Source organism: Rhamphochromis longiceps, linkage group LG18, assembly GCF_057381845.1.
Source record: "Rhamphochromis longiceps isolate RC_006_pf linkage group LG18, R_longiceps_female_GT1.1, whole genome shotgun sequence".
Taxonomy (NCBI): Eukaryota; Metazoa; Chordata; class Actinopteri; order Cichliformes; family Cichlidae; genus Rhamphochromis; species Rhamphochromis longiceps.
The window spans coordinates 15,049,886-15,061,934 of record NC_140574.1 but is presented as its reverse complement, the minus strand read 5'-3'; the positions used below and the strand labels follow the sequence as shown (position 1 = coordinate 15,061,934).

Genomic DNA, 12,049 nt, shown 5'->3' with positions numbered 1-12,049 from the left:
CTCCCATTCCTCTTCTGCTTCCTTTCTCTTTCTCCTAAATGAATTCCCCCTCCTTCCAGGTAAAAGTGCCGTCTTTTTGTAGAAGTCAGAGAACACGTGATTCTATGTATATGTTACTGTATTGTATATTGTGCAGCAGGAAGATGCTTGACAACGTTTTTTTTACCCAGCTTCCATTCATGCCAATAAAGATTTTTGATTTGATTTGAGAGAGACAGAATGCAGGAAGAGAAGAGAGATCTTTGCTCGTCAGCTCTGACAAGGATCTGTAGACTCACTGGTCCATGTCGGACTGAAGTGTCATCTCCAGTTGCATGTCCAAGCATATCATTAAGAAGACATCTTTTGTTGCAGTCAGTCACGGCTGTCTTTTGAAAGTGAGTGTGGAGTTCTGGGTGTTTGCACACATCAGCTCTTTCTCTGCTCAGAGACCTCAAAAAAAAAAAAAAAAAAAAAAAAGGAAGAGATTTTAAGACAAGAGTGTAAACACGCTGGTAGACACTGTGGCCTCATTTCCATTCTGAATGCCTGCAAAAACTCATGCTACTACAAGGGTGACAGCCGTGTTTGTGTTATGAATCTGTTTTAATGCCAAAGGTTGCATCACATGCTGAACTGAGGCTCAGCAGCCGCTCTGTGTAACTGCCTGACACACTGTGTGAATTTTTCCCCCCATCTTTAATACCAAAATCAGAGCGCTTTCTGATGTAACTGCTGAATCACAGCCCATGGAAAAAGATATCCCGGCATAAGACAGACAAACCCAGGTAGATATTATAGATCATCCTGTTCTCTGAGTCCCTGTGCTAGGCCACAGCACCACCTGTTGGTCACAATCAGCTTGGGGAAAAAATCAGATGCTCTATTTTCTTAACTTTTAGGAAACTTTAGCCAGTAGACATCGGGCTCTTTTCATCATATTGGTTAAATGTGCACAGCAGCACATTGCAGATGGAGTTCATGCATGTTTTTGAAAGTTTAATCTTTTCTAATATCTGTTTTTGTTTTGTTTTTATTTGCCTTGAATGCTTTCTGGACTAGTTTATCCCCTGTCTTTAAGTTATTTCCAATCTCTGCAGTGTCCTGTGCACAGAATATGATCTTTTGTGTATATTTGTGCATTGCATATTCCATTAAAAGTGCGCCTGCAAAATAAAGCAGCTGTGCTCTGTGCCGCCGCAACCCGGAATTGGATTAGAGGATGGAAAAAATGACCAAACTTGGCACAACTTTCAGATGCAGTTTTAAGGGTTTGCAAATATACAAAGGTTATATACGGGAAAAAAATTAAGACGGACTTTTGCGAGATCTCGCAAAAGTCCTTAGCAGTGTGTCAGGCATCTGGTTGCTTTTCGTAGAATAAAAAAAAACAGTTGACGAGAAGAAACGATTGATTTATATTTTCTCATCCACATTGCAGCATTGCTGTAACTGTAACCGAACTTGGGCTGTAACCTGGTACCTGGTACTTTTTATCTGGTACTCCTGTTTTTGTTTTGTTTTTAACTTACACTGAACTGAATCTAATATTCTTGATTGTCTCCTTCATTTCCTGCTCTCTCCCTGCCCTTCCTTCCCTCTCTTCATTTACTCCATTAGATTCAACAAAATACAGAACACCAAGAACACAATGAAGAAGGACGGCATCAGCTCTCTGACCTACAGACTGGTTCAAGTCAAGAAGTATCCTCTGTACACGAACATCTCCGTGGAGATCGGCAAGCCACCACCTCGGCCCATTAAGGGCTAGAAGAAATGAAAGAGAGAAAGTGGACGATGTGGGGGAGGATGCAACTGGCCTAGCGAGAGGAAGATGTGAAAGAAGAGAACTTAAAGGACGGAAAGAAAACTGAGAGTGTCTCACAGGCATCTGAAAGAATATGAAATTGAAAATAAGAGAGCAAAACTTGTCGCAAGCACATCATAGTGTCTCTTTCTGCCTTGTTTCCACTCTATTCAGCTTGATATTTCTCTCTTTTAGGACTCAGGCTCTTTCCACCAACAACTTCTTGAAGCAGACAGTGGGTGCTATCACACCTGTAACAATCAATGACTGCAGAATGAATAACTTGTGGACCAAAGGTGGATTATCAGTGGCGTCAAACTTAAGTTTTCCTATCAAACTGGAGGGCAACCGATGGCATGTTGACAGCGAGCATTGACAGGAACTGCTGGTGTGTCACGTAACACTTTCTTAAATGTTGACGATGGATTTCTCGTAACGTCTTAAAACTGTCTCCATGAGAAAACACACAGACTGTTTTCATGCATACTTTGAAAATGCAAGAAAGAACTAACTTTGTGCGCATTAACAGCCCCTGGAGTCAAGCTGTAACATTACCACAACGTACTGACATGCAGCGATGAACTGTGTTACTGTGTCTAATGGCTTGCATATCAGAGACATCAGCGTCTCTTGTCCTGTGATGCTAACAGACAATTTGCTTTGGACATTTTCGTCAGGGAGTGACTTGTTTGGATCTAATTACTCAATCAAACCCTCTGCTATCAATTAATGAATGTGTATTGTGCCTGCATCTACAGCAGAAGACTCAAATGAGTGCTGGTGACACATGAACATGCTGATGAAACACGTTTGTCAGCCGCTACAGACGACCGGGAACTCTCTTTTTGTTCTCTGTTTTTATACATATATATGAAGTTAAACTCTGGAAGCAGAAGCTGACTTGTTGAGAGTTTTTCAACAACAGTAAATAAACTGAAAGGATGAAAGGGTTTCTCCTGTATGCAGTGTACTGAAACTATCTTTGGAGAGCATTTGAAATCAAATGGAAGAACTGAAGACAGCAGGTCTGATACATACTGACAGCTCAGTTATGATTTTGACCCCCTGCAGCACATAAGGAGATTATACTTCTGGAAACTTCTTTTTTTTCAGTTTATTTTGCTAATATGCACTTTAAAGTCAACATTGAGCTAATACTCCTTTAAAAGATATTGGAAATTTACCATATTTTCTGCATATACAGTATTCCCCAAAGCTCCAGACATCCACTGGTGTTGGTTTTCTTTTAGCTAATGTCACTGTTAACGCTAAATTTGGTTGAAAAGTCAGGGGGTGAAATTTGTTTTGTTTGGGTGTCTTAAAAGTTTTAAATTTGGTCCAAAAGTGAACGTTTTTTACCAAATAGGCTAATATTACTGGGCAACCTGTACAGATATGTGCAAAATTTGTTGGGCAAAGACACAGATTTTGTCATTTGTATACCACCACAGTGGTTTTAAATCACCCAATCCAGATCTGATTGCATTGCAGAGGTTTTGCATTAACCATTTAGGAAATTCAGCCACTTTTATATGCCGTCCCCAATTTTTCAAAGGCTCAAAGTTATTTGGACAATTGGCTGAAAGGCAGTTTCATGGCCAGGTGAGCTCTGTTATCTTGTTTTTTCACAACAAGTGAACCAGATATAATATCTCAAGTTACAGCTCTTCAAAGTAATTTCAAATACGACGCCAAGAGAGATGTAAGTGCAAGTGAGGGAGGCCATTATTAGGTTGAAAAACTAAGATAAACCTATCAGTGACACAGCAAAAACCTTTTCCAAATCAAAAGTCTGGTTCATTCTTAAAAACAATGGATGCACTGACCAGCGCAGCAACACCAAAAGGCCTGAAAGACAAAGAAGACAACTAAAGTGAATGATAACACGGATGTTAAGAAAAACAACTTCTTGTCTAACGAAATCAAGAATGAACTCAAGGAGGTAATGGTATCATTGTCAAAGTCCACAATCATGAGACACCTTCATGAATGGAAATACAGACGTCTTATAACAAGATCTAAGACCCCTAATTACACAAGTGAATTGTGAAGTGTACACACTATGCTCTCTGCTCAGATTCAACCAAAGTGCAAATGGATAATGACCCAAAGCAATCTGAGAAAGCAACCCAAGAGTTTTTCCTTTACAGGCAAAGGAATTAGAGATTCTTCAATGACGAAGTCGGTGACCTTATTTCAGCCCAACAGAGCTTTTCAGTTATTAAATACAAAAACAGAAAGCCCCACAAACAAGCAGCAGTGGAAGGTGGTTGTAGTAAAAGCCGAGCCATCTCAAGGGAGGAAACACTGCATTTGGTGATGTCCTTGGGTTCTCGACTCCAAGCAGTTATCGACTGCAAAGGAGTTTCATGAAAGTATTAAAAAAATCTTTAAAATTACGCTGGTTTGGTTAATAGTTTTTAAAAAATTGATGTAATTCCTAAGCCATTGATTCAAACTTTTTGTTAAACCCCTTGAATTGGAATTTGAAGCTGAAAGTCTGCACTTCAGCCACCTATTGATTAAAACCCACTGCACTGTGCACATAATTGTAAAAAATTATGTCTTTGTCCAACAAATTATGGACCGAACTTCAAGTGTGTATACACATGTAAATGATGTTTTTATTCTCATTGTGTGTTGCATAGTGATGGTATTTGTGTACACCTCTGGAGAGGCTAAACACATTGTTCCAGCATGCTAGAGCAGCACAGTAGGAGCAGGATGAGCGCCGCAGCCTCATAACGAGAAGGTTCCATGTTTGAATCTACAAAACAACAATCGACAAAAAAGGGACATCAATCCATCGATCTGTTCATCAATGGATTGATGTCATCCTGCTGTTCATCCTTTACTTTTTAACCAAATCTTGATGTCGTTCAGACATCTGGCAAAATTGTCTCCCGCCGTCATCCCGCCGTCTTTTGAACAGGTTTTTGCTCGGTGGGATGTCGAAGAAATGAGCTGTCAGTTATGTTTTATGAGAAAAAAGCAGCGTGAATACAAAAGCTGACTCTTGTAAGATTTACAAGCGGCTCCACGGGCAGGACAAGGTGAAATAATTCTCAAGGTCTCTTTTAAGCCTACAATCTAACTTGGTAGTCTTTTTTTTTTTTTAAGTGTCACAATTCATTAATAGTCCGTTGATACTATAATATTAATATGCCGTTTTATCTCTCTGCTATCTCTCCTGTCAATCGTTTAGCAGGAGACGATCATATCCGGACGGAGGAAATTATAAGGTGCTGGTGGAAATTGTTAATTTTAGGGCAGTAATGAGAAGTTACAGTCTGAGCAGTATGACTGACGTCCCTATTGCTGCTTCAGATTTTATCAACATCAGCTGTCAAGCCTACATGCTAAACGGTTTTATCACGCATTCAGATTTCACAATCGATGGGCTAAATTAATCCTTTTTTTATTTAAAGTTCTGGAACTTTTTGTCTCATGTTTACATCTGTCATTTCTTCCATCACCGCATTGAAGTCTTTGACTGTTTTGTACTTTGATGCTTTGCTTTTCTTCTTCCTCTGTTTTCTTTTCCTGGTCTGTACTGTCAGTGTTGTTATTGTTGACGCCTAAACGCCAAACTGATGCCTTTAGAAGTGATGTGTGCTAAGGGGAAGGGAAGGTTATCTTGAATTCTTTCTTTTGGGCAAAGATGACGCGATAGAAATGTGTGTTTTGAGATTGAAAATATTTAAATGTTTGTTTCGGTGCAAAAAATAAAGAAAGCATTTGTAGTATGTTTTCATGAAAGTGGCAGGGGGTTTGCATAAAGTCTTGCGACTGCAATTTGAACCACAGAGAACAATTTGGGGCTTTTATTTTGGTGAAAATCGAGCACCGTTGGCCTCCTCTTTGGTTAGCCTTGAGGCAAAACTGTTCCCATCTGTTTGTCTCTCTGTTATCTTTGCCTCAAGCTTATTGGAAGGTATCAACGCTCTTTTCTGCACACACACACACACCCGAGCACACATGTTCATTCAAACTGTCCAGCCCTCCCCTTTTCTTTTTTTTTTGCACCATCTCCCTTTTCAATGCCTCTTCTTTTGTACTCTGCCAGTTTAGGTTGTTTGTGGCAATGGCACACTGTTGTGCTTTGTGATGCGCAGCCGTGCCTCACAAGGGTGCTTCGACTTTCAATAGATATTGACAGGGCCTCTCTTTGAGTCTGTGAAGTCCCGGCCACTTACTGTATCTCCATTTTCTTCTTTTTCGGCACACATCCCCATCCTTGTCTCCCTTCTTTTCATGTCCTCTTTGGATGTCGTCATTTTATTTTTCACTTTTCTCTCTGTGCTTTGATCCTATTTTTTTGTTTTTTAAGCAGTAGTCTCCTGGTGAGTTTTTGTGTTGTCAGACTGCACACAGGGGTCAACAACGATCCCTTCTCTAAAGTGTTTACAGCTCACGCAGTGCAATATTACAGATTCATTCACCTCTATATCATGTTCTTCTTTTAAGTCATTGTTGAGGGATGTGGGATGACATTTTAAGGACTAGTTTCAATTCTAATGCAGTCATCATTTTTTTTTAAAATTTGTCTTATAAACCTGTTGTGTTATCTAAACATAATCAAAGATTAAAGGCAGATAAAATGATGGCATCACTATTTTCATCATTCTCGCCATATCAAAGGGACAGTGCAGCAATTTAATGTGCTTTGTAAAGTTGTGGCCACTCCGGCCAACATATCCCAGCTGTGCGGTTAGCTTTAAAATAGAAGTTTAAAAATCTTTCATAGAGTTGGTAAGTGCAATTGGACATTTTGGGCAGTCAAGAAAAAAACCCTTTAAAAAGAATTAAAATTACTTCCCTGTTTACCAAAAGATTAATAAAGAATTTGACTCATATTCGCTGGGTTCATTTTGCATGGGCTTAAAATGTTGTTGCATGCTCTGCCCTTAACTGTGGATCAACTATGAGTGGGTTCAACACCTTTTAAGTCACTTTGAACTAGAGTTCAAAACACAGTTCCAGCTGCCTTCTCCTCGATGGCAAAGGCAGCAGGAATTCATGGGCACTGTGGTATTTCAAGTCACACCTAAACAAATAGACTGAACTGTAAAATTTGTGGAGTGTCCCTTTAAATGTAAGATCAATCCTTCTGGGAAGCCTTTATGAGATGAGAAGTTGACAGAAAGTTGAAAAAAGGTATAATTTAAAGCAGGAGAGGGATGGGTGCAGTGCAGTGTGTATAAAATGTGGGTTAAAGATGTAAAAATCAGCAGAAGAAACTTTAGCATAAGTAGTATTTGAAAGAACCACGAGGAGTGCTTGATGTTTCTTGTTGGACTTTTTGACTTTTGAAGCTGTTCCAGCTGTCAGGTAAACCTGGTGGTTCAACTATTCAAAGCGCTTTTTTTCTGATACTTTTTTTGTTCATCTGCTGCCGATGGCAGACGGGACTTTCAGGCCTGTGGGTGTTTTTAAAGATTTCCTGTACCTGTATGTTTTTTTTTCTTTTTGTACATTGAATGTTGAAAATGTTATATCTTATATAGAATGCATTAAATCATATCAAACCTACTTTTTCTATACAATCAATAAATCTGCAGTTAAAAAGATCCTGTGATGATGGTGTGTTTCATGTTTCTTTGAATATTTCCTCTTGATCTCAAACAGTCCAGTTGAACTTCTGCAGACTTTTTTCCTCTTTTCTCTCCTGAGTGCTTCTTCTTCACCCTTCGTAGGTTTTTACACCATTCTGCATTTATTCATTAGTTGTTCTCAGGCTCTATTCTTATACTCTGTTTGACCTGTCTTCCTCCACTCAGCCCCAAACAGTCACGGAAAATGACTGCCCCTCCCTGAGCTTTGCACTGCTGGAGGTTTCCTCCTGTTAAAAGGGAGTTTTCCCTTCCCACTGTCACTTCCCACATATATTGCTCATAATAATATAAATAAAACTGAATTAAATTCTGTCCTCTAGTTAAGTCGACAACACGAAAGCCTTTTCGTCCTCTTGTTGTTTTAGTTTACTGGTTCTTTATCGTTGTTGTTTTTTTTCCAGGAAGCTGCTTGTTTCCCATTGTCAGCAGAAAAGCTCTGCAGGGGCATCGGGCAGGTGTCCTCACAGACAGAAGCACAGTAAATGAGTCACTCGGAGTAAAAAGAAGCAATTCAAAACAGACAAGTTTAATGGGCATGAAAAAGGAGTTTTAATTTGAAGAATCTTTGCACATTTTCTCTGCACACCTGTATGGATTATCAAAAAAGGTATGCAGCATCACATCACATCAGTTCCCTTCATATCAGCCAGTAAATTGAAAGCTGCACTTGTAGGAATTCTTTCATATTTTGTGAAATACAAACACAGCGTCTGCTTATTAATGATATTTAGCTACAATGGATCAATGGCACTGATGCAGGCAGCAGCAGCCCGAGATTATTATGTAATGTCAAAGCAGTAAACACAGAGTTTTAAACTTGAAATCACTTTTGTTTTTTTTCTATGAAATGTCCCTCATGATCAAAGTGAGAAATGATGACAAATTACAGAAGGTAGGCCTGCTGCCTATCAATGTTTCTGTTTAAAAAAAAAAAAAGACAATATACTTCATGCTACATTTCATTCTGAAAACAGAAAATCATAATTTTCCACTTGGAGAGTGCAAATAATGTAGAAGGTTGTTTGTATCAAAGCTACACCTTTCTTGTGAAAAATGAGCAAAGCTGCGAGTTACAGATTGTTGTTTTTTTTCTGCTCTACAGTGTACATGTACAAATCAGGTCAATTATCATTTCTTGTCATTCAATAATTACATTGGCTTTGTTCTGATGCTTGAAATACCTCCTTGGTCCTCCCCAAGGTCTGCAATAGCCCACTCATCTCTCTCTCTCAGAAAAACACCAATCATGATAGGAAGGCCACTACTCAAGGGTCGTTTAATTTACTTGTTCCTGTTAGATTTGTTTCATTAAAGATTCTTCTGTAGTAGTGCAGGTATTGGGAACAAGTGTTGGAGTGTTTGTTGTCCATTCAAAACAACATTACTGGAACCTAATTTTGTGTTTTTGAAGTTCTTATAATTCTCAGCTAGTGTCCTGTCAGTGACAGCTTTAGTGTTGTTTGTTACACTGAAATGTTGGATTAGGTATCCTTGTCCTGTTGCCTAAGGTACAATGCTGTGCAAAAGTCTTGAGCCACATGTCATTCTTTATATTTTGTTTCAAAGTAGGCAGGCTTTATTGTAATTTTTCAAATTGGTCTGAGCAATAGTTCTCCAAACTTTGAGAGGCTTTGCAATTTTTTTTCTTTGGACCGTTTTGGACGGTCTTTGCTGTTTTGATTATTTTTGAAGGGCGGTCTTTTATAAAATAAAATAAAAAACTCAAGAGATGAACCAGTGTAAGAGAGATTAGATAAGAGACAATTTAGCAAATTTAAAATCATATGTTTAGGCACATGATACAAAAAATATCAAAGTTAACACAATCTGAGAGACAGAAAATAGTATTTTTGCACCAACAAGAAGCGAAGGTCCGAAAGAACTTCTAGCAGAAAACTTGTCATATTTTGACATTGTGTGCAGTGTGAACTTAAGGAATTTGAGGAACTGGACAAGTGGAGGAAAAGTGGCAGTCTCAAACAAAAATCTGCAGCATATAAACAGCATCTTAAAGTCCAGCAAAGACCTGACACAGGACCTGAGAGTTGTATGTGGCCTTTCAGCTGATCCATCTGTTATTCACTCCTTGACAGATGCCCTTCCACTGCATAGTACAAACTCTGTTTTTGCCTTTTATTATGTATTTCTATGTGTGTTTGCACAAGTTTAAATAAATCTATGCAGCTATTTCCCATTTTTCTAGCAAAAAGAAAAAGAAAGAACCGGTGGCTTAAGACATTTGCACAGTACTGTACAGTACATTAACATACTGCTTCTTTAAACAACATGTATTTTAAGAAATGTAGACCTCTGACAGTCTACCTACTGACAGAGAATCAGTTTTTCTGGGTGGGCGGCTGGTGAGGTTTACAGTTTCTGAGGCGGGAACAGGTGGCGAGGCGGTTTCCCTCCCAGTAACCAGCATCTTGGCCGTCGTGACAACGACACTTGGTGCAGGAGTCAACCCAGATGGGCTCTCCTGCAGGAATCACTTTACTGCGTGATCCATCAACATAGCAGTTAGGACCTTTGGGGAGAAGAGAAGAACAGGTAATTGGAACTTAACAGATACTACACATAATCAGTCAAATGGATAGCATTGTGTAACTACACTCATCCCTATTTTAAACCAATTTTCAAAAACAAGACAAGACCACACTAGAGTGGGTCTAAATGACAACATTTGAAAACTGTGCTCAAATTATAAAAAAAAAAAAGATAAATGTTCTCTCTGTGATGCTGTCTGTGAGTGTTTTTTTTTTTTTACTTTCTACTTTTATTAAACTGTGTTTTTAACATACCCTCCTTGCATTCAGGGCAGCACTTCCCAGGCTGATAGACAGGGTTGACACATGGTGGAGGCGCACAATCTGCCACAAGACAGCGGGCAATGCCATCACTGTCACAAGTGCACTGCTCACATTCTGATGGCTGGAAAACACACACACCGACACAAACACACGCATACACCCAGCAGGGATCATTTCCTAATCTCCTCGTGATGTAAATGCGGGTTAGTCACTCCTAGCAAGCACACGAATTATGTATAATGGTATCCTTTTTAAAGCGTGTACTAATCCTCGTACCAACTCAAAAGGGGGCGCCATTTACCTCCAATTTAATACTGCATAATCATTACATACAAACGGATATCTGGTTTAGGCTTTAGTATTCATCAAAGCTCATCCTCATTTGGTTCTGACACATGCATTCAGAGACAACGATTGGGAACAATGGGGCGAGACCAGAAGACCCAAAGTTTAAACACCAACTGGTGCTCCCTTGTGTTACTAGAATATCTCTATGATATTCAGATTATTTAGATAATAATTACATTTTAGAGCTTCTATTAAGTGTTGTTATTATTAGTGTTCAAGTCATTCTTTCGAATAATGTATTCTTATAATGTTCTTGTACACTGTTATTGCTGTGATGCATTTACAGTACAGTACAGTTACTACAGCTTTGACGTCAAAAAGATTTACTTAAATAATACTATTGACATAAGCGCACTAAGGTGCTTCATTTTAGGATGACGATGCTGACATTTTCACTTGTAGGCCATTTTCTAAATAGTTGCAGCTACTTTGAGCACTATTCTTACAAAACTAAACTATTATCGATGGACGTCTCAACCAATGCACACCTGTAACCCTCTTACATTTTCTTCAAAGCCTGATGATTCACAAACGTATATCAAAGTAAATATAGAAAAAGTGTAAAAAAAAAAATTAGGCCTAAAAAGACAAATTTTTAGACCTTTCCAATAGGTTATGTTTATTTATGTGGCACTGACTTACCTGGAAGTTCTGTCCTAGCTCGTACACCACCCCTCGATACTCGCACCCAATTTTTTCACACCTGGGGCAGCAGTCGGTGGGGTAGTGGCTAACGTGGATACATGCAGCTGGGAGAGAGGTGCATTCAGTGCGGGCACACACGGAGCCCTCAGCGGTGCACTCACATTGAGTGCAGTGATCAGAGTCCAGGAAATACCATTCTCCCATGTAGTAAATGCTGCCATTGGCCTCGCAGGTGCTCTCCTGCTGTCCAGCGACCGAAAAGCCAAAACAAGCCTGCGCGCAAAGTACGAGTGCCAGAAGGACCGTGCGTATCCCGCGCGCTAAGGAAAGGCGCTCTCTCACAAGCTTTTCCATAATCTATCTGATTAATCCAAATGAGTAAAAGTTCGTTAGTGAAGGGAAACTTGCACTGTAGTCCTACTTGGGTTTAGTAGAGCGATCAGCCAAGATTTGAAAAAACAAACAAAACCTTTTCTTCGTTAGATTGTTAAAAACAAAGCCCCCCAAATCCTGAACCTCTCCACAGCGGTCTGCCGGGTCTGCGCACACTTTTGCAAGGCAAGGAGTCCGGAAGGGAGTGGAGGCTGGGAGCATGAGGGGGAAAGTTTCACTGCTCTCATCAGAGTACATGCTTGCCCTTAACGTTACTAAGCTGAAACCTGTCCCTCCCTAGTTTAACACGCACGACTTCAGCCTCCTACAAGAGTTCTTCGTGGCCTTGTGTGATACTTGAAGCCTACTGCGCCTTTAAATTTGCTCTTATTGTGCTTTATCTGTTTAGTCTTGTATTTATTTTTATTTTACAATATACCAAGTTTACCTGGATTTAATTGAGTGCAGTCTCT

The 12,049-nt window shown here is 39.5% G+C and overlaps 2 protein-coding genes across 2 annotated transcripts in view; one reads left to right on the top strand and one right to left on the bottom strand.

The window, feature by feature from the left end:
• b4galt2 (UDP-Gal:betaGlcNAc beta 1,4- galactosyltransferase, polypeptide 2) overlaps positions 1-7,340 on the top strand; it is a 228,147-nt gene extending 220,807 nt beyond the window's left edge. The window contains exon 8 of the mRNA XM_085388585.1: positions 1,600-7,340. Within this exon, the coding sequence (XP_085244711.1) occupies positions 1,600-1,750 (151 nt within the window). The 3' untranslated portion in view covers positions 1,751-7,340. The remainder of the gene's footprint in view (positions 1-1,599) is intronic.
• Positions 7,341-7,926: 586 nt separating this feature from the next.
• On the bottom strand, positions 7,927-11,846 carry LOC146647950 (von Willebrand factor C domain-containing protein 2-like). The gene is made up of 3 exons (XM_085390169.1): positions 11,202-11,846; positions 10,203-10,332; positions 7,927-9,928 (listed from the first exon to the last, which is right to left on the bottom strand). The coding sequence occupies exons 1-3, from the start codon at positions 11,556-11,558 to the stop codon at positions 9,738-9,740; spliced, it is 678 nt and encodes a 225-aa protein (XP_085246295.1). The 5' UTR covers positions 11,559-11,846; the 3' UTR covers positions 7,927-9,737.
• Positions 11,847-12,049: the final 203 nt, after the last annotated feature.

What these genes read in the sequence shown, in the direction of transcription:
- LOC146647950 (XM_085390169.1), bottom strand. Translation starts at nt 11,558, where the DNA reads ATGGAAAAGCTTGTGAGAGAGCGCCTTTCCTTAGCGCGCGGGATACGC. An exon ending in AGCTAGGACAGAACTTCCAG is followed by an intron (nt 10,333 to 11,201) that starts GTAAGTCAGTGC and finishes TGTGTTTTCCAG; the next exon opens with CCATCAGAATGTGAGCAGTG. An exon ending in CTGCCCTGAATGCAAGGAGG is followed by an intron (nt 9,929 to 10,202) that starts GTATGTTAAAAA and finishes TTCTCCCCAAAG; the next exon opens with GTCCTAACTGCTATGTTGAT.